The 23,231-nt window shown below is 37.4% G+C and overlaps 1 protein-coding gene across 3 annotated transcripts in view; it reads left to right on the plus strand.

The window, feature by feature from the left end:
* Positions 1 to 6,206: 6,206 nt before the first annotated feature.
* The window catches only part of LOC134213816 (reticulon-1-A), a 45,555-nt gene continuing 28,530 nt past the window's right edge, over positions 6,207 to 23,231 (plus strand). For 2 of the 3 annotated variants that reach the window (XM_062693174.1, XM_062693175.1), the window contains exon 1: positions 6,207 to 7,314. In XM_062693174.1, coding sequence (XP_062549158.1) covers positions 6,465 to 7,314 — 850 coding nt within the window. In that variant the 5' untranslated portion in view covers positions 6,207 to 6,464. Of the gene's footprint in view, positions 7,315 to 22,412; positions 22,902 to 23,231 lie in introns of those variants that run through there. The other variant, XM_062693176.1, reaches the window with a different exon arrangement.

The raw sequence follows: 23,231 nt of genomic DNA on the forward strand, positions 1-23,231 counted from the left end.
ACCATGCGTGCAGTGCCCTATATTGGCTAAGAAAATTACAACAGCTGGGGTCATGTTCCCCCTAGACCGGGACAATAGTTACGATTATGAACGAATGTTAGGTTTGATAAATAGTCAGCTTAATTCCGCCCTATGCTCTTTCTCTAATCCTACTTTTCAAAGAATAAGTTTGCACCTCTCGCAAAATATGTAATTGAGTATGCACTTACCATTCTCAGCATAAAAACCTAAGTACATAACTTTTTTTTTTCACTTTCACCCACGTAAAAAAATAAATTATATTTTGTCCATACACACTCCCGCTTGCTCCAGATTCTACAATGCGATCTACTTAAAAAATGGTGAAAATCCGGCAGGATCGCCAAATGTGGAGCTTATTGTGGGAATAGGCAAGCGGGAGTCTGCTGGGAAACTGTCACTGCTGTCTGCGATGGTTCACCACATGCGTTTGACTGACTGCGAATTGCCACGATTGCTTTGATTGATATTTTGGTGGCTCTCCGTTGTCGTTCATATAAAGCCTACTTCGATACTTTCAAATCTATTGAATTGGACTTTCCATAATTAAAACTAGCAACCCTAAAACCAGAGACCGGCGGAGTGAAAAACTGTCGAAATGGCAACGTATGAAAATGCATGAAATCGTGAAAATGATACTGGCAGCACTTGAACTTTTTGCTTGCTTCTTATGGGTGCAAAAAGTAAACAAGTCGAAATGGAACCGCTTTTGACGGCTCGATTGGAAACAAGATGGCGTCTTCGCCGATCTCTTATTCTAGTATTTCTAATTAAAACCCAGTGCCATTGCACTGCCACACAGACCTTTTGAAAAGTTAAGCGAGATAATGTCAAAGGAGGTGATTCCAAGGGTGATTCGAAGTTCATAGCATCACCTGCGTAAAAAGCTGGATAGGAAGGGAAGGATTGTTAGTTCGACTCTTGTTGCTACTAGAAACCGAGAACACCTCTGCATCTCCACGATTGTCTTGGGATGTGGTATTGTGTTAGTTGTATAGGATATTTCATCTGGATTCACTTTGGTAAGTGATGCGATCTATGGGATGGGAAATAACACTAATTTGCTGAACGCCCGGTGGTAGGGGAACTGTTCCGTTTTCCATCTCACTGAACATATATTCATCTCATCGCTAAACAAAGTAAAATGGCACCCTTCTTCTTCTTCTTCTTCTTATTGGCATTACATCCCCACACTGGGACAGAGCCGCCTCGCAGCTTAGTGTTCATTAAGCACTTCCACAGTTATTAACTGCGAGGTTTCTAAGCCAGGGTACCATTTTTGCAATCGTATATCATGAGGCTAGAACGATGATACTTTTATGCCCAAGGAAGTCGAGACAATTTTCAATCCGAAAATTGCCTAGACCGGCACCGGGAATCGAACCCAGCCACCCTCAGCATGGTCTTGCTTTGTAGCCGCGCGTCTTACCGTCAATATGGCACCCATTTCGTCGATTCTTTTTGCTAACGTGCTGATAAAAAATCACAAAAATAAGAACCAAACCAAATACCTTTTCAATTCTTTGTTTTTCGTGGAATGAATATCGGTTCTATGAGATGAAATCCAGGAGCAGTAACCCTATCCAGCTTTCCACGATCGCCATAATAAGAGGATGCTATAAAAACATTGACATTAACTGCTTCCCGACACTGAACTTGAATTTTCATCTAGCAAGCATTGATGTGTTTCGTTGCTAACGACGACTCAAACTTGTTATTTTACTATCAACAAAACAATTTACTAAGGGTTAAGTTTCATCATTTGCACCGTTTCTCTTGAATAATTATTTCATTCAGACATTCTAAATCCAATGTTTTATTTCAGACATATTGAAGACATTCTAAAAAGTAGGGGAGACTGGGTAGACTTTATCCCCTTTTCTGATTTCCGATGTATCACAGCCAAAAATAAACATACGCGATTTCCACACAGACTCTCTAAGAAATATAGTATTAAACTTTACTGATGTATGACAGTCCTTAAATTATTGTTGTTATTGATACACAATCGATTTTTTGGAGTGCTGTCAAAAATCGACTTTTCAAATATTCGGGGGAAATTGATCCCTCTCCAAGAACTTGCTTTGATAAAATTAAAAAGGTGCCCTCAGATTTTTAAAATATTTTTCCTTCAAAATACGCGGAATTTTAGAATTGCTCTGCGTATACGTGAACGATTTTTGTTATTGAATTCGACAGCACATGCAATTTAAAAATTTGGGGAGACTTGATCCCCTTTTTATGATATCTACGCAATGAATATTTTTTCCTGACAACCCTTCGTCAAATCTACAAAAAATTAGAAGCCTGAGAATAGATTTATATTTTTTGAATTTTTTCGCCAAACTTTTGTATGGGTGACTAATGGGGGATCAAGTGTCCCCATATTGAGAAAATAACTTCTAATCCAAATATCCTTAAACTTTGATGGAATGTTAACATTTTCATCAGTACAGATCATTAAGCATATTTATGGCTTTGTGTTGTGAAAAAACGAAAGCATTTGGTCGTTGTTATGAAAAGTTGTTTAAATTTTGCATGGCCAATAAATAAATCTTTAGCAAGGTCAAAACATACAAACCGCCCTGCAGAATAAATAAGGTTGTCAATCCAAAAAATAACTCATCACATAAAGGTCATTTGTCTAGAGGATCTATACTAAAAAATACGCTAGAACAAAACTACTTTAGTCCTCGATAAAACAGGGGGTGATCAAGTCTCCCCGGGGATCAAGTCTACCCACCTTCCCCTACATATGAAAGTTTGTTTCTATGCCTTCAGTACCTTTGGAACTTATTATGTACTGTATACAAATCGCAAAAAAAAAACTGGAAAATAGCCATGGAACTAAACATTATTTGATTGTTAATTTATTTGGTTGATAATTGATACAAATTGGCCATAACTTCTGATCCCATAATCCAATCTAGCCAATTTTCAATAGCAAAAAATGGGACAAGATTCTCAGTCGAATGGAACTTGTTGCGAGTAATACGGTCAATGCTAAGTTCCAAAAAGTGTGTCTACAAAATTGTGTACACATACACACAAACAGACATCACCTCAATGAGCTGAGTCGATTGGTATATAACATTATGGGTCTCCGAGCCTTCTATCAAAAGTTTGGATTTGGAGTGATCATATAGCCTTTACGTATACTTAGTATACGAGAAAGGCAAAACGTTTCGCTATTCTGAGAATTACTAACTTTGGGAATAATGTTTCAAAAAGGTGGACCCCAGTTCGAAACCCCAGTTTGGAAATTAACGAAAATTCTTTAAAAAAAACTCAAAAGCCAATCAATTCCAGCGCCTAAAGAGGGAAATACAATTTTGTTAACAAATGGCGAAAAGGCTCAAAAACTTGCTCAGCAGTTTGAAATAATTGTAGTCTAGGTCTCAATAGTCCAATTGAGGATCAGGTTCCACGGAGCTTCGAAGACGTTCTCAATCAAGCGAATGATTTTGACCCTTCTTTGGGAATTAATTTGGATGAAGTGAGATCTATTACTAGAAATTTAAAAAATTTGAAAGTCCCTGGTGGTGATGGTATTTTCTACATACTTATCAAAAAACCTCCAGAGAGCTCTTTATCCTTTTTGGTTAATTTATTTAACAAATGTTTTCAATTGACATACTTCCCAGTTAAATGGAAAATCGCCAAAGTTGTTCGAATTTTGAAGCCGGACAAAAATTCAGCTGAGGCTTTTAGTTATCGCCCAATCAGTTTGCTTTCTTCAATAAGCAAATTGTTTGAAAAGATTATTTTAAATAGATTGATGATTCCTATTAATGACAATTCTATTTTTGCTGATCAGCAATTTGGTTTTCGCCATGAGCATTCAACCACTCATCCGTTATTAAGAGTTACGAGTTAAATTCGACTCAATAAATCTGAAACATATTCGACTGGAGTTGCTCTTCTTGATATAAAGAAAGCATTTGACAGTGTTTGGCATGAAGGTTTGATTGTAAAATTGATGAATTTTAATTTTCCTCTGTACATTATTATACTGATCCAAAATTATTTATCAGATCGCTCACTGCAGAAATCTGAATCTGATAGATTACCTGTAAGAGCTGGTGTACCACAAGGCAACATACTGGGGCCCATATTGTATAACATTTTTACTTCTGATTTACCTAATTTACCACCAGGATGTCAAAAAAAATGTTTTTTTACATGACACGGGCCTTTCAGCCAAAGGGCGCAGCCTTCGTGTCATTTGCAGTAGATTGCAAAAAAGTTTGGATATTTTCTCCACTTACTTGCAAAAATGGAAAATTTCCCCGAATGCTTCCAAAACTCAGCTTATAATTTTCCCACAAAAGCCGAGAGCTTCTTATTTGAAACCTTCTAGCAGACATATTGTCACTTCGAATGAGGTTCCAATTAATTGGTCTAGCGAAGCTAAATATTTAGGAGTCTATATCCACTTATAAACAGATTTTTAAAAATGATGTTCAAACCAATAATGTGGAATTTATGGTCGCCGCTTATTTTCTTCATTTACAACGATTGTGAGTGAATTATACCTCTCTTTATCATCTTTAATTAAAGATTGGAGCAATTTCTGTAACAACTGATTTTAATGCCAAACATTCGACTATAGTAGCAGTATCGGTTGGATAAATACATATTATAAAACAATTGGCCTTGCAACTTTAATTCTTTGGTCCATGCTGATTTCAAGGATACAAGCAACAATATTTCTAATTCTCGAGAACCAGAGCAGTTAGTGACTAATCATATAAATGCAAAGGAAAATGATTCAATTTAAATTTTCGTAAACGGCAAAAGTTCGATAGCAAACTCAATGTTTTAACGTTATAACAATTTCAGCACTCAGGGAAGCCTGTCATAAGACGAGTTTATACAATCCCATTGAATTCCACCACTTAATTGTATCTTGACAGATACGTATTTCGACCTCAAAAGTAAGGCCGTCTTCAGTGTCTCGTACTTGACTCGACTTCGGCCTTACTTTTGAGGTCGAAATACGTATCTGTCAAGATACAATTAAGTGGTGGAATTCAATGGGATTGTATAAACTCGTCTTATGACAGGTGAAAACATTCCACTAAAAAGCTCAAAATAATTTTCTTATCACTCAGGGAAGGTTAATTGCGCATACGCCTTTTCGCGCCACTGTTGTTGAATAACAATCTATTTGCATTTGTGTGAGCAACAACCTCTGAGTACAAGTCAGAATCATTATCGTATGGGAACGAAATCCGCACAGCATCTACATCTGTTCAATTGATAATTGGTTTTGATAATTGATTTTTACTATAATGTTATTAATATTATTATTATATTATATTATTAATATTAATATTATATTATATTATTTATATTAATATTATGTGATGAATTTACACACAAAAACATTCGAAAAATCACAGAAATAAAGCTTTAAAAAAGTAAACTCCGTTCAACAAGGTAAGACAAAGGTGATAAAATTAGTTGTTCACAGTGTTACAATAAACCATTATCGCGGGGTAGTTGAATAGTAAAATGCATCTATCTGAACAAATATCGAATGAGGTATTATATATCAGTGAGTGTGTTTTAATATTAATCATCTATGAATGCTGTACGGAATTTGGTCCCGTACGATACCTATATTAATTGTATTCAATATTTGTTGCACGTGCACTTCATAAGTGCGTGATCAATGTACTAAACGATAGAATTTTTTTTCTGCAAAAGCACTAATGAATCACATGGTTCGTTTGAAAATAATAAACTTTGAACATTTTTTATATGCTAACTGCCCGTAAAATAGATTACCTTCTTGTTCAGCCTGGTCATATTACGAGCTTTAAATCTAAAATAAAAATAAGAGGTGTGAACTTGAACATCAAGATACTGTTTATCAAGTGATACAGCATGTAGTCCGAACTTCCAACGTTAAATGATATTCCTCCAAGGACTCACATAATCTAGATAAGCTGTGACATGCGAAGCTTGACATTGATCCTTTCTGCATTGCCGTTCAACAGCATGCTGGGTGCATTCACTCATACCGATATCAACTGGTGTTGACATTCGATATCCTTTCGGATAGTGCATCTTTCGCCTGTACGATATAGAGCAGCAGTGTGAGTTCTTGGTGTACGGCACTACGCGCATGTACAACACTATCCAGGAGCCATACAATAAAGCGTGCCTCAGTGTAACACAGTAAGCTGGACCGCGCACACACTGTCAAAGACGGCTGTCGTGCTCTGGAATCAGTTGAAAATAATTTCCTGATCCAGACCGTGAGAGAATCTCTGTGCGTTCTGTGATAGAGAAACGTCCTGTTGTCTTGTCCAAGGTGCTGCACCTCAACTGTTACAAATCCATTCCATCGGTCGGTTCGTCCTTCGAGTGCAGGATATCTTTTAGGAACATCCTTCATACAGTGATAAAGTGTTAAGTAAAGGTTAATAAGTGCGAAAATGGATAGTTTTCTGGGCAGCTCTGACAGTGGTGTTCCAAAGGATTTGGGCAAAACGCCAAAGGAACAATTCGGTGACCTCATAACGGACCACTCCCGTTTTCCAAGTGGTGAAGAAAAATCAGACATTTCGCAAAAATTTCCACCTGAGGTAGATTTGCTAGGTGATTCTTTTACGATGCCCTCTACCCATACTGCGCCGGACAATAAAGTACCAGAGAAAGAAAAAGAAAACTTTGATGATTTCTTTATGGGGGTAGAAGAAAAGATCAATGCTGAACCTGCAGCATCTTCGATAAATAATCTGATTGATGTTGGCGAACCAAATATGTTCGAACCAAAGAAGAAAATTAACAACGAACCAGAAAAGTCTCTGTTTACCGATTCCGCTCCTTTCGGTTCTGGTCCAGATGAGTTAGTGCAAGTGAAAGACGAAATTGAAAGTGACTACATGAACCCGTATGCTGACATTCGCCAACCTCCAGTACAAAGTCAGAAAGCAGATGAGCCATCAGCTGCTTCGTCAGCCTCCACCAAAGATGATTTATTCGACGACTTTGTTAGCCACAGCAAGAACGACCAATTCGATGAACCTTTGTTCGCTGATTCATCGTCATCAGCTGCGGCCTCGTCTATCCCCCCTCCAGTTGTCACTCCAGCTCCTCCCGTCGTTATTCCAGCTCCTGTCCCAATAATATCTGAACCGGTGGAAGAACCAAAAACGAAGGCCCCGGTTGAACCTCCACAGGAAAAACCGAAAGCACCGCCGATAGTACCATCTTCGTCTGGTGCGTCTGCTTCCAACGATCAGTGCATTCAAGCGGAGAAAATATTCAAACAATTCGGTTTGGGTGAGTATCTTATCGTCGCTTATCAGCATGCAACTGAACAGCCAACAGAAAAAAAAATATGTGCGAGCGAATATATAGTAGGTGGCAAATTACGTCATTTTGAGAATTGTCGATGTCGAGAAAAAGGGTAACAGATAGCAAAATGCAATTGTCCGACGGTTGTGAATCACACCTAGCAGGGGTGGTGGCGAATGAGCGTCGCAACGATTAGATATGATTACGCTGGCTGTGGCTAGGGAGTGATGCATGCTGCTGTACGGTTGACGGATTTCAACTACCATTTCTAGCGTGAATAACACGCAAGCTGAAGTTCACTAAGGGGCCATCCACAAAGTACGTCACACTCCTAGGGGGGAGGGGGGGTTCCGAACAGCGTGACGACTCATACAAAAATTTTAGAGGTTTAATACAAAAAGTGTGACAAAGGGGGGAGGGGGGGTTGGAATTAGCCAAATTTTGCGTGACGTACTTTATGGATCTTCCCTAATGGAATGGCAATTTACGCAGTAGAGTTGACTGTGATTGTACATTGTCATTTGAATATAGAATAAATGTGACAAAGAATTGGACTAAGTAGAATGTTATATGTGGAAAATTGTTTTGCTTACTATTTTTTTTCCACTATCCTATTCTGAACGGAATCGGCTAAAAAATTAGGCAGATGTTAGAGTTAAAGTCAAATTTATTTTTTGTCAATTGGGCCGATACAAATTTTAAAAAATATGTCTTTTGAGGATTTTCAAAACATTATTTAACAAATCCGTGGAGAGTTTTGATTTTTTAAATCATTTTTCTATTTTTTTAAATTATCCTCCCTGCACTTGACCTTTCGAAGACCAATTGGACTTTATTTTTCAATATTAGTAACGGCCTCATTTATGAAATAATCTATGCTTGAATTTAGATAGAGGTTAAAAATCCACATATTCAACCGTCTAAGACGAATTAAGTACTCTCCATTTAATTCCACTAGTTAATTTTCGTTATCTTTGCAGATACGTATGTCGACCACAACTGTGTGGTCGTCTTCAGTGTCTCGTACTTGACTCGACAAGACAAGTTGTGGTCGAAATACGTATCTGCAAAGATAACGAAAATTAACTAGTGGAATTAAATGGAGAGTACTTAATTCGTCTTAGACGGTTGAATACATTCCACTAAAAGAGCTTTATATATTTTTCTGAATCCACATATTGTATTGTAAAGTAATGCAAAGTTGCAATGAGATAGGCAGAAAACAAATATGGAAAACCAATAGAAGTGCGGCGTGAAATCATCATTTCATATTTAGATTGCAAAAATTCAACTGCTGAAACCGAGTAAGGCTGAGTAATATAGGTATTGTGGAAAATTATCATCCCCTATTGATCTTAGATTGTTTAATTTAATTACATGGAGTCTGCTCTAGTTGATTACATTTTTATGATAATCAACTAGCTGTATGTACCCGGCCTTGCTCGGAGTTGCCAGTTTAATTCGCAGTTTTTTTCACCATCGGAATTGGAATAGGTCAAAAGGATAATTGTGTTTTCTTATTGATATTTCATCATTTGATTAAAAGAAGGTAGATTACATTTGAAAACATTGACTGATTTTGAAAATGGGATCAAACCCAAAATCGCTTTATTCCGGGCAAACGTCTATTTCTAAAGAAGGAAAAACATACACCGATGCCTTATTCCGGAAAAACGTCTATTTTTAAAGAAATGATCACATTTACCGTCCAGAAGGAAACACTTTAATCATTGCTTTTCTCTGGGCAAACCATGATTTCGATGAAGTGTTGAGTTGATCGATCCCTGTCATCTTCGCCTTCTTAAGAAAAGAATGTTTGTTCCAAATTTGGTTGAAATCGGGCAAGGGGGTACAGAAGTTATGCTGGAACATTGGATCATTGCATACCTTGCTTTTATTTATTAATCTTGAATCATTATCATATAATTATCATACCTTTTAAAATTTGGAATAAAGGTTACTCGATTATGGATCACTATGCAATTTGATCATTCATAATCATCAATCATTAATCATATCGATCGTTAATCATTAACCATACACATAGTGTGTCAACATTTAATCACGATCGGTAATCGTTAATCATAATCCAACGGTTTTTTTCATTATTCATAATCGTTAATTATTGTCAAAATGAATTTAATCATTAATCATTATCAGTCATCATTTTCAAAAATAATAATGCACTAATCATAAGCTCTAATCATAGAGTTGAATGATTTAATCATTTACTCTGCTTCGAATTGGTCATGGGGGTCAGGAGTTACCCTGACTTGCCCGTTTTCTCGCGACCACCGCTTTCCCTTTACCCTTCCTCTTTTCTCCACGGCCATTTCACCCCCTTTGTTATCTTCTCCTAGGGGTAGCAAATGTGTGTACCCAATTTGGTTGAAATCGGTACAGGGTTCAGAAGTTACACTAAATTGCCCGTTTTCTGAACAATACCCTCCCTTCAGACCCCTACCCCCTTATCCAAATTTCCCTCCCGTACGATCGGCTCCTCATAGTGAATATGTGTACAAAATTTGATTTGAAATCGGTCCTGGGGTTGGGAGTTACACTGAGTTGCTCGTTTTCCAAAGACAACACCTCCCCTATACCCTCCCCTTTTTCCAATGACCATCCCATCCCTTTGTTATCTTTCCTTATGATGTAGAATGTGTGTACCAAATTTGGTTGAAATCGGTACAGGGGTTCATGATTTACTTTGAATTGCCCGTTTTCTAAACAAAACCCCTCCCTCCAGACCCCTCCCCCTTTCCCAAATCCCCTCCCATATGATTACCTCCTCGTAGTGAATATGTGTACAAAATTTGGTTGAAATCGGTCCTGGGAGTTGAAAGTTACACAGAATTGTTCGTTTTCTGAACAAAACCCCTCCCCCTTTTCTACATGACCATCCCACCCCTTTGTTAACTTCCTCTGAGGATAGAGAATGTCTGTACCAAATTTGGTTGAAATCGGCCAAGTGGTTCAGAAGTAGTTAGCGAACATACATACATAGATTGGTTTTTATATATATAGATAGATAGATTTCCGATCATATGGAAAAAGCTAATGTTATAGTATTAGATCATTTGTAGTACGAATAATAATATTTTTGCAATGAGAGAGATGAGCCAGTAACAGAAAATTTTCTAAGTATAATCAACAAAACAATTAGCAAGTTACCGTAAAGTTGAAAAGCGTTCGCGCTCTGTTAAATGACGACAGGCACGTGCCAAACAATGTTTCTAGTAAAGAAATTGTCAATTGCTTTTTTGTAAATTTTAATGTTCATAACTACGTAACGATTTTTTTAAATTTCAAAATAGTTTTCAACTCGGAACATTTTATTGTTACGCATAGTGGAGCTCTCTTCTACTTTGGGTTGTACTGCCATTATCTGGAAAAAGAAGTGTACATCTAAATGCAACATAGCTTTTTTCTATTTCTACTTTTAAAAACTTTTAAAACTGTAACGCTTAATGGGTCCCATAACTTTGTCTAACAGGTCTCTAAATCCGAAATCGACTGCGAGATTAGTGATAGTTAGTTAGCGGCCGGCCATTTACGACGCAGTGAAGAGCAATGTCGAGTTTGTGGGGATGAAGTCGACGGAACGATTGGTTCGGCGAAAAGAGCAGACAGATTCTGAAGGAGAAGGATTCAGTACCAGCGGTCACGCTCCAAAAAGGGATCCGGCAGAACGTGGATCGCTATTGATGGAAACGGAAACAACAGACCCGCCGCTTGGAAAAGCGGAATGCAAACATGCCAAGATCTATCGAAAGCTTAACGCATCCCGCAAAGGTTTCGAGCTGAGATGTTCAGGAATAAGGATGGCAGCCACTTGATTGACGAGCAGGTGATCAAAGGGATCATATTCCCCATCTACAAGAAAGGCGAAAAAGATAAGCTGAGAAGACTTATTAAAGCAAAAATGGATGGTGTGCAGAATTGTGTGAAGATTTTGGGCGAACCCTCTAGTTGGATGAACTTTCGTGTTTGTTGCTTAACATGCGGAGTACTACGTATAAAAGCCGTGGTACGATTTTCTTCGGATCCAGTCAATTTATTTGTTTCGCGGATGATATGGACAATGTCTGTTGAGAATTGGAAAGGGTGACACATCTGTACACCTACTTGAAACGTAAGGTAACAAAAGCTGGACTAGTGGTGAACCCAGTATAGATGGAATCAAAAGATAGATGGGTACGACGGGCAGGGAATGTTGCAAGAATGCCGTACAGCAACCCTGAAAAGATGGTGTGAAGAAGGCGTGGAGCGCAACGAGCTAGGTGGGCGCACATTGAAGCTAGGAAATATTTGATCAACGTCTTGGAGGCTACTCTACATATCAGATAAATTAATAATACAGGGACTCGTAGTATTCGCTGCTGCCGGTGAATCGAGACTATTTTCACCTGTGTCGAGATCAGAGCTTTGAGAACAATGCACTGTGGAATAATGCCTCACCACTTATCACACACAGTCAAATCACCCTTTTAGGGTGATGCATGCAGTCCGTCCGAAACGTCACGTCAAACGTCACCGAAATGTCAATGATCTAAATCATGAACCAGTTCCACAATGGAATCGCTGCAAGTCCCGTGATACTCAACCGTGGTGGAACAACAATCTTAAAACGCTCCAAAATAGGTTACGCAAATGTCGCGAACGCTATTTCAAGACCGATCCGAAGAAAATTCCCTCGCCCATCGAAACATGAAACAGTTGTGCACAGATTGTGCTTTTCATAAGTACACTACTGGCTTAGAGTGGCATGCCGGCATGGCTTAGAATGGCATGCCGCGTGATATGCAATACTTGAATGATGTTGTCAAATCTTCCGAAGAATCTGCAAATCTGCTGGCAGAATTACTTTTAAACCTTCTACAATTAGGCCGATACAAATATTTAAAAACAATTATGTCCCCCCCCCCTCCCCCCTTGTTTTTTGCCCAAAAAAAATATTTTGAGGGTGCAACAAAAAAAAATCCGAACAATTTTGAGTATTTTCAAAACATTCTTTAACAAATCCGAGGAGTTTTATTGATTTTTTCTATTTTAATATTTATTTTTTATTATCCCCCTTTTCGGAGACCAGTAGGACATAGTTTAAATTAAATATTTGTAACGGCCTTACGCTCCACCGTCAGTCGCTGATGAAGTTCTTGACAGAGTAATCGAATATGAAGTGAATCTGCCTTTTAGTACCGTCTCAGTCGATGAAGTTTGTAAACGGCTCTCTCAGCTGGACTTCACTGAAGGTCTGGGATCCGATGGCTTATTACCGCTTTCTTGAAGCAATGCGCTGATGTTCTTGCACTGCCGGCGTCAATTATCTTCAACCGTTCCTTGTATAGCGGAGAATTTCCCGAAAATTCATAAGACGGGAGGCGTACATAACGCCGAGAACCTGAGCTGTTTGTTGAAGGTTGTTGCATGTATTGCCCATGACACTTTGTTCGGAGCTGTAAAGTTTTTGATATCCTTACACTAGCACGGGTTTGGTAGGAACAGTTCAACTACAACCAACCTAATGTCTTTTGTAACCAGCATAAGAAATGAGATGCAGAAGCGACAACTGGCAGATATGATTAAGGCTTATCGATTTTGCAAAAGTTTTCGATAAAGTGCTGCAGGCGAAACTGCGGAAAATGAGACTCCCGGACTGGAGAACTGCCTGGTTGCAATCATACTTGACTTCTCGGCTTGCATTTGTTAAAGTTCATGGCTATGAGTTAGCGCGAATTTGTATTCCCTTCGATGTTCCTCACGGTAGCCACCTATTCATGCAAGATTTGAGTTCTCTGATCCAATCTGTACCCGGACGACTTGAAAATTTTACTAACAGTTCTCTTGCATTTAGATTGGTTGGTATTGCATCGCAACTTTGACGATCTGAATATGCAGTGCAATGCGAACGGAATGAGTGTCAACGCTGGTAAATGTAAAACAAGATTGTACGACAATTCCACGAAAACCAGTTCCCCGAATGCAATTTTCCCGAAAAACTATTCCCCGAAAGTAACAATACATAGCGATGGGTATCCAGTTCGCCAAGCAAGCAAAGGCGTAGGATTGCCAAGACGGAGGGTTGCGAGTTCAATTCCCGGTTCAGCATAGGATGCTTTAAGGTAGGAAGCATTTTTGGGTGCTTGAGCACAAGTGTATCCATTGTACTGTAACTTTCTTTACTTTCTTTTAATGAATACGTTTGATCGGTATGACGAACGCATCTGCCTGGCTTAAGCAATAGGAAAAGATAATATCTTCTTAAAATAAACGCGTCTGCCCAGTATACGGCGAAAGGAGGATATTATGCATTCTTTAGATGATCCCGACTAGAAGAGCATAACTAAAACTTAACACAATTTTAACATATTGTGATCTTTATAACTTATGTTGATACAATTTTGTTGTTAGTAGCCATTATTTTTCAAATGTTGTAACAGCATTTTAACATAATAAGATTTAAAAAATGCTTTATACCGAATTGCCCAACAGTAGGCAATTAAAATAGATGTAGCAAAGCCTCCTGCCATAGATATCATAAACGCCGATATATTTTGAAAAAGTTGTCTAATTTATAATGCTTTAGTTTCATGTTCTCGAAAAATATTCTTGTTCAAAAATTAATGATAATGATGATGAGATAATATCATCTTCCACTGGCTAGTGGAGACATATCAGCTTCCACACTGATATCTTCCCTCCCTTCATATGGAGCTATAGAATTGAAGGTCGTTAGGATATGTGCCATCACAACAAGCCTCCGCTCGCTTTCAAATCGATTTATATATAAAAAAAAACATTCTTCATGCTCCGTATCCTAACGGAACTATCAATTCATACTTTCGCCTCTAATGCTATCAAGAATATGTACGTCCAAGTTTGAAGATGATATATGCATTTCCATATCATTGTAAATCGTTTAACTTCACGTAGAAGTAACACACACGAAATCATTAATTTAGTGTAAAAAACTAATATTTCTGAATGTTGATCACAATCTGGAGACCTATCACGACCTGTAACTGCACAGTGAACAATATATTTTGTATCTGATTCTGTTATAAATTTCTAACAAAATATGTTATTTTTATGATAAAATTGTAACGAAATTTGATAGTTTTTTGTTTCGAGTAGTGTAATTTTTGATAGAAATTTAGATATTTTAACAACATCCTGCACCATATTTCTAACAAATTTTGTTATAAAAATTTTGTATAACATAATAACATATGATGATATAATTTTGATATGACCTTCTAGTCGGGATAGCATCGCCCGGTATCAAATGAACATATTTGCCTGGATTAAGGCAAAGAGGATATATAGTCCCTTCTTTAAATGGACTCGTTTGCCTAGAATAAAATGAAAGAATGAAACAATTCTTTAAATGATCGCATTTGCCCGGTATAATGCGAATAGAGGAAATAATGCCTTCTTTTAATGAATTCGTCTATCCAGTATAAAACGAATGGAGAAAGATAAAATATTTAAAAAAAAAAACGTCAGTCCGTAATAAGGCAAGGAGAGGAGATAATTCGTTCACTGAAGGAACGCTCTTGTCAGGAATAATAAAAGTTTGGTGTGGGGCAATAATATGTTTCAAAACTGCTGCTATTCTACACCACAGTACGCTTATCAAAGAAAATAGCAATGTGCTTAATAGAAACGGCATTCCACCAATAACCATTCTGAAAAAGGTATAATCCGTCAAATGTCGTACCGCAAAAATTACATACTGCCAAATGTTACTCCGCGAAAATAAATTCGGCAAAATGTTTTTCGTTAAAATATTTTTTCCTTATTCTAAAAAGGGAACCACCTTTGCCGTATTTCGAGCTGACGCCTATTTCTGAAGAAGGGATCACAAATACCATTTCCTTATTTGAATCTATGACAAAAGGTCAAAAGGACAAAAGGTCGAAAAGACAAAACGTCGAAAGGGACAGAAGGTCGAAAGGACAAAAGGTCGGAAGGGACAGAAGGTCGATAGGACAAAAGGTCGAAAGGCACAGAAGGTCGAACGGTACAAAATGTCGAAAACGACAAAAGGTCGAAAAGGAAAGAACGTCGAAAGGGGCAAAAGGTCGATCAAGAACAAGTTGATAACAAGTTGGGTGTTTTCCAAAAGAATTTATGAAATGCATTTAACTTCAAGCAGAAATAACACACTCATCACATCAATCAAGGTTGAAGAAAGAGCAATTTTCAAAGAAGGAGTAATTACTATGAAATAATATTATGAATATCTAGATAGTTCTGTTAGAGATAAAAAAGATTGTTGATTTAGGAAATGAATAAAACTTGTATTGCGCGAATCAGAGTTATCCTATACAGTTGGCAAAAAAGTTGCTCTCTTGTTTTAAACTATTTTTAGCAATTAAATAAAATTCATTCAATGAGTGCAAGTAATAGATGAATATCTAGGTTTTCTGAATGTCAATTCGATCTGTCAAAATAGTGCACTCCACAGCCACGCAGGCGCACGCATTGAAAATACACCGGCGTGTAATATACGCTGGTGTATTTGATGTGCGGCGTGCACCATTTTGATAGATCGAAGTGACATTTAGAAAACTAAGCATCCATCTATTAGTTGTACTCACGTTGTGTTCAACTTAATGTAAAATTTTAAAAGAACACACAAATAAAGAAAACAAAAAGTTGTACTCACTGAATGAATTTTGTTGTTTAAAATTGTGAAAAATAAAAGAGCAGAGTTTTTGCTAACTGTCTAGGGCAACTCTGGTGCTAGATTAACTCTCTCCAGTGCAGTGGGGGGTCCCGTAGCGTAGTTGGCTACACGTTCGCCTTACAAGCGAAAGGTTATTGGTTCGATTCCCAGTCCCCCCACAAAACCCTCTCCAGTCGCCGGATATGCAGCCTATGCGGTGGCGTATTGAGGTGCACGCCTCACCGTCACGGCTGCCTGATGACGACTGACAACTTGTTCTTCTCGGAGGCATTCCTCCAACGTTACCCGGATAAATGGCAACCGAACAATGTAACGATCATTGAATACACGACATGGAACACAAACGGACATACTGGACTCACGACGAGATGGGCCAGCAACGACAACAACAATGAATAATGGAAAAAATGTGTGGATTCTGGCTACAGAATACCACAGTAGATCTCGGCACAGTAGCGGTTAAGTAACACAGAGTGCCTACCAAATAAAGAAAGGAAAAAAACTTTTGATCTTATTGATCGTTAGTTTCTTTCGACCTTTTGTCCCGTTCGACGTTCTGTCCTTTTCGACGTTTTGTCCTTTCGACCTTTTGTCCTTTTTGACCATTTGTCCCTTCGACCTTTTGTCTTTCGACCTTTTGTCCTTTCGACCTTTTGTCTTTCGACCTTTTGTCCCTAACCCTCCTTATTTAGTGAAAATGCCTTTTAAAGAATATTGAAGAAATAATAAAAATAACATTCATTATTTTGGGTAAACACCTTATTCTAAAGAAGGGACGGAGGCTCAATTAACCGCAGATTGTTCATTTGAAGAAATGATTAACTGATATATAATTCGGAATCCAGAGAACCCGACTAGAAGATCATATCAAAATTAAATCAACATATGTTATTATGTTATACTACATTTCAGTAGCAAAAGTTGTTAGAAACTTGGTGCAGGATTGTTGTTGTTCTTGTATCTAAACTTATTTTAAAAAATGTCACTACTTGAAACAAAAAGAAACAAAAAAGTATTTATCACAAGAATACATTTTTTTTAGAAATTAATAACAGAATAAGATACAAAATATATTGTTTACTGTGCAGTTGGATTTTTTTACAGGTGGGTGGTCTCCAGATTGTGACCTTCAATTAGTTTTTTTGTTTTAACCTGAACAAGGTTATTGTTCAAAAACATGAAACTAAGCCCAATATAAATAAAGCAACTTTTTCTAATCGTTCTAAGGAGCAGGCAGTAAAACCTTTCGCTTGATATATAAAGTCGACCCGCATGTCTTTTACTTATTTAAATAAAAAATAGTTGTTCTTATGTATGCCGCCAATTGGTACACCCACCCTAATTGATTGAAATAATGAATTTAATTCATATTTTTGTTTTAAGGATATGTCTAGTTATTATATCCACACTTCTTGGAACAAATCGTTGACTGATTTGCTTGCAACCAGTTGCAACATTTTGAAATCAGATTCCTAAAATATATGCATCTGTTTAGTATATAATGAAAAATTTAGTTTAGTATATAAAGAAAAAAAAAATCATCATTTATCGGCGCAAATCAACCGCAATTTAAAATATTCATTTCAGCCCCGGCAGATATTCATATTTTACGCTCGATTATCAATCGGCTATTGATGATCGAGCGATAAATTTGGTATGGAAGTTTGACAGCATGCTGTGAGATGTTCGTGCCTGCATTGCCGAGCGTCTGATCAAAACAAACACGAATCAATGACGAAGCTGCCTACTGAGCATCGATGCAATTGATAGTAGAACGAAGATTTCCGTCCCTGAAATTTATGGCCAAAATATTAATTTTTGAAATAAACGAGAAAGGCACTATTACCGCTAGGGTGATTAATCAAGATTTTTTTTTGATTTTGAGGTATTTAAATTAAACGTAAATCAATGAAAAATTTAAACTCATTTACCTATTTTAGACTTTTCTCATGTGATTTTTTCCAATATCCTGATCTATTGCACCGATGGAGGCATCATCACTGCTAGGTGGATTTATCTGATTTTTTTTAGTGCCTCCTGGTTATTAGAATAAATAAATTATTCCTTTTCTTTAAATCTAGGTGGTTTCTATCCATGCCTTTTTATTTTTAGCTGAGTTTTCAAGAGTGCCCACAACCGAACCACAAAATTGAAATGTCAGAAATATTAAATTTGCAAAATTGTCATTTTTTTTCAAACCGATGAAATCAAACTATTTTTCATAGGTTGGTAAAAAATAGATCATATATGCAGATTGTTCGCGAGAATCAGAAGCTTTTGATCTGCTTGTGCGGTCGATATGTGAATAGATTTTATTAATAACAATGCTGTACTTGAAATCATGCCTCAGAGACGTTTAAGTATTTGGGAGTATCAAATTTTCTGTCGGAATTGAGTGAAAAATAGATCATGTTTGTTTGTTGCTTGAATGACAAATGTTCAGCATTCATAGGTCACATACAGTCGTGATTTATTTAGTGGGCAGAACGATCGGCCGGTCATCACAAAATTTGTTCTGCTTTGTGCGGTTAGCAGAACGATCGACCGATCATCGAAATGTTGTTCTGCTTTGTGCGGGTGAGTACATTAAATAGAAAGTGTCAGTAAGCAGAACGATCGGCCGGTCATCGAAAATGTTGTTCTGCTTTGTGCGGGTTGCAGGGAGATCGGCTGGTCATCGACAATTTTGTTCTGCTTAGTGCGGGCGGTAATTAAAATAATTAATGTTCGTTCGATTATGTTTTGAATTGATCAAACTACACGCTATACACGGCATACCGTTTACCAAAACGAACCCTATCACAATACCTACCCCATATATCCAACATCCCAGTGATTTCTCGTGGAAGTGCAGATGACTCGTCGGCTTCTATCAAAGCGAGTATCACTTCAACAATTTCCTACCTATTCCTCAATTGACCTGCATTCGGACACGGCCGGCGCTGGTATTGCTTATTTTTGGGTTACCAGTTCTTACACATTGAGGATGATGTTAGTCTCAAACCAGAGATGCATCTGAACACGAGAACGCGTGTTCGTGTTCAAAAAGTTCTGAACACTGCACACTGTTTAAGAGCACTGACCTAACTTAGCAACTTGTATCCTAGGAAAACAAACTCAAGCGACGGCATGCTACTCATTTTTCGGCTAGTAATGGAACTCGTGGACATCTAACGGATAGAAATCAAGCATGCTCGTGTGTTTTTGCATAGTTCCAAATCTAAGGAGTCTTAGTTACCATGATCGTTTTGCTTGCGTACCAACCCAGTGCACACTGAACTGTGTTCAGAGTTCAAAATTTAGAACACCAAGGCGCGCTCTTGGCTCATGTTCTGTTCAGGATGCATCTCTCTCCCAAACTTCATCTGTTGGTTCTCTGTGTAATTACAGCTGACCTGGCAATAACGGAGAAGCAACCGTGGGCGGTCAATCATGCTCATGCTCATGCTCAAACCGATGAAATCAAACTATTTTTTCGCTAGTAGTAAGGTTATTAGTCTAGCTTTCCATTGGTATACAAATGTCGGCATACGATCAAATGAGGCCAAAGTTATGGATCAAAGACAAAAGGGTGCCCACAACCGAACCTCTTCCCCTATTATGATAAGATCTTGTTACACCATTTTAAAGATAATGGCTACTTACAACAAAATTTAATCAAAATAAGTTATAGGTATTACAATGTGTTAATGTTGTGTTTAGTTTTTGCTATACTCTTCTACCCAGAAAGCAATCAATTTCTTATGATTATTCTTGCTTGAAAAGGCAGCTTTTGGTAAATACATCCAACGTTTCATAACTAAAATGGTTTCCCGACTAGAAGGTCATATCAAAATTATATCATCCTATGTTGTTATGTTATACTAAATTTTTATAACAAAATTTGTTAGAAACATGGTGCAGGATGTTGTTAAAATATCTAAATTTCTATCAAATACTACACTACTGGAAACAAAAACTATCTAATTTTTGTTACAATTTTATCATAAAAATAACATATTTTGTTAGAAATTTATAACAGAATCAGATACAAAATATATTGTTTCTGTGCAGTTGGAAATTTTACAGATCGTGATTGGTCTCCAGATTGTGATCAACAATCAGAAATTTTTGGTTTTGTCTGAACAAGAATATTTTTTGAGAACATGAAACTAACAGCATTACAAATAAGGCAACCTTTGCAAATTATATTAGCGTTGTGATATCTATGGCTGGGAGACTTAGCTACAGCTATTTTAATTGCCTACTGTTGGGCAATTCAATTGTTAAGCATTTTTCAAATCATATTATGATATAATCCTGTTACAACATTTGAAAGATAAAGGCTACTGAGAACAAAATTGTATCAAAATAAGTTATAAATATCACAATATGTTAAAATTGTGTTCAATTTTTGTTATGCTGTTCTAGTCGGGTTGCTACTACGGATTATGTTAGATTTTTTACAATTCTGCACGAAAACCTACCAAATATCTTATCTAAACTTATCACATATTAGCAATATCCAACACTTGAGGCATCTTGTAAAATGACTTTAGTTTTCTTATCATGTAAGCAAGGATGTTAACGATCATTCAATAATTTGCGTTCGATCATTTAGTAGTTTGTCAATAACATATTCCAGAATGTGAATTTCAAAATGTGTTGTATGGTGGACTTCTAGTGCGAAGGTTTTTCTACAACTCTGCCTAATGGTTCGTTATTTGAATTCCACTAGTAACGGAGCTATAGCTATAGTTTCAGTAACTTAGACTAAATGATAACAAAATTCCAATCATTTAGTTTGAGTTACTGCAACTAGCGCTCTAACTCCGTTATTAGTTGAATTCTAATAACAAACCATTAGACAAAGTTGTAGAGAAACCTTCGCACTAGAATTCCACCATACAACATATTTCGAAATTCAGCTTCTGGAATGTGTTACTGACAAACTACTAAATGATCGAACGCAAATTACTGAATGATCGTTAACATATTTGCATGTGAGCTAACTGCGCAATATTTACAGAGATGACTTGTAGATATTTAGTGACTTCAGAATTAGTAAATATCTAAAGTCGTTTCATACTTTTGACTCGTGAGGAAAAGAAAAAAGCGTGAACCTCCAGCAATTACAGATACTATAGATAATATTAACTGTATACGAAATTTACGTTGGAAAAGAACATCGAGAAGTAACAAATTTTTCATTTATGCACTTGACAATTTCACCTTTGTTTATCTTGGGTATGTAATGTTCATGCGTAGATCATGTTTTACTTATTCCTCGCAGAATTGTCAAAACGAGAACTTCGATATGAGCTACTGTTATCCTTTCTGATGAACGCACTTGTCATAAGACGAGTTCGTACTATTCCATTTAATCCCATCACTTGATTGTAATTTTATAGATACGTATTTCGACCTCAACAGTAAGGCCGCCTTCAGTGTCTCGTACTTTACTCGAGTACCTTTAAATTTACAATCAAGTGGTGGAAGTGAATGGAATAGTACGAACTCGTCTTATGACAAGTGAAGACATTCTACTAAAAAAAAATTGTTTTAATAATGGACGTATTTTATGAACAAATAACTTTTATGTTTGTGAAAATTAAGCAGAATGAATCAGAATCACCGAATAACCATTAATTTTCCTCAGCCTAACCCAGCCAACTAAATCGAAATGATTCATTCAACAAGTCGCAATTATCTATTTTGGGAATTTACCCTATAGTGGGTTTCGTCCTTACAACCACTAGCAATGCGCCAAACAAACGAATGACTCATTTTCGCATATATGTGTGTATCAATTGCTACCTTCGTAACGAGCAAAATATTACGCACCACATCATGTCCTATATTGAGTCAACCCTCTGCCGAGACAGGTACATGCTCGACAGGTTTTCTCCATCGATCACGTGTAATAGCATGTTGTTCAATTTCCCTTTGATCCTTGGCGACACACATGTGTGGTGGCAACGAAAAGTCTACCCAGTCAGTGTGGACAATGCAATTACATTATCTGTGCATGCGAATTTTATTGCCGTTGGTACAAACAAAGGAATTGACTACTATTTACTCTGATTTATTGCGATGCAGATCTTACTGGGCTTTCGATTTTGTTCGATTGGATTGGATTGCCTAAAATGATTCATAAAAAGTGACAGATCAGTTTTGGGTTCTTCTTGTTTTTATTTCAATGTTTTTCTTTCTGTAAATGATAGCGCACCCATCAGACTGTAATGCCCATGCGCTGGTATTGCGTTCATAGGAACAGCGCAAAATGTTGCGAGAGAAGGATATTAACACAAATACTGTATCGCGAAAGGACAAAACGTGAGAGCCGGAAATTGAGAGAGCCAAAGAGTGCATATTGCACGCTGTGATCCTTTAAAGACAGTAGCCAGGGTATGTCCTGCTCAGTAGTTGGCCAGTTCGTTTCGCACAATTCAGTCATAGACGAGGGACGTAGTGCAAGGCAAACAAACGGGACTTAGTAGTCGGTGCTGAGAGAAGTCAGACATAGGAAGCGCAGTCGGAGAGAGTGAGCCAAGTTACGACGTTTGATGGGAAAAATCGATATTCGCACAGATCTCCTGGACAAAGTGCCCCCATACGAGTAGAACAATCATACGTACTGGTTCAAATTGAATGTAACTCGAATTCGCCAAAATAAGTATACGAGGAATTGTTCGCTGATCAGAGCGATGCTCGGGAACTAATTCGGCGATAGATTGTGTTGAAAAGTGATTAATTAATCGCGTGTGACAAAGGTGAAAAGTGTATAAAGTTTCCATCTCCTGCGGATTATCCTTTTCCTCTTAACGAGGTTAAACGAACGAAATGGAAGGAAACGCGAAATCATCCAGCCCACTCATAATCTGCAGTGTGATGAACCCTTGTAAGTTGTCCACTTTCCGTTCGTCACGGCAGTGCAAAGATAATTTAAGATAAGTGATCTGAATGCTATTTTACTTCCCGTTGGATACAGGAAGTACTCTAATAAACACCACATGGGATTATTATGAAATCAGTCCGTCTGGAGACTCCTAATGGGTAGCGATAATGAATTATGGGTGTGGATAGCTCCTTGTTCCATTCAATTCAGTGCAGACTATTTTATGAAATGTGCAGCAGTTCAGACAAAATTTGTATCCTGAACAAAGAACAATTTTCGTGAAATCCCATAACGAGGCCTACCAGGGAAGGACTATTGTGGACCAATATATAA

Source organism: Armigeres subalbatus, chromosome 2, assembly GCF_024139115.2.
Source record: "Armigeres subalbatus isolate Guangzhou_Male chromosome 2, GZ_Asu_2, whole genome shotgun sequence".
Classification (NCBI taxonomy): domain Eukaryota; kingdom Metazoa; phylum Arthropoda; class Insecta; order Diptera; family Culicidae; genus Armigeres; species Armigeres subalbatus.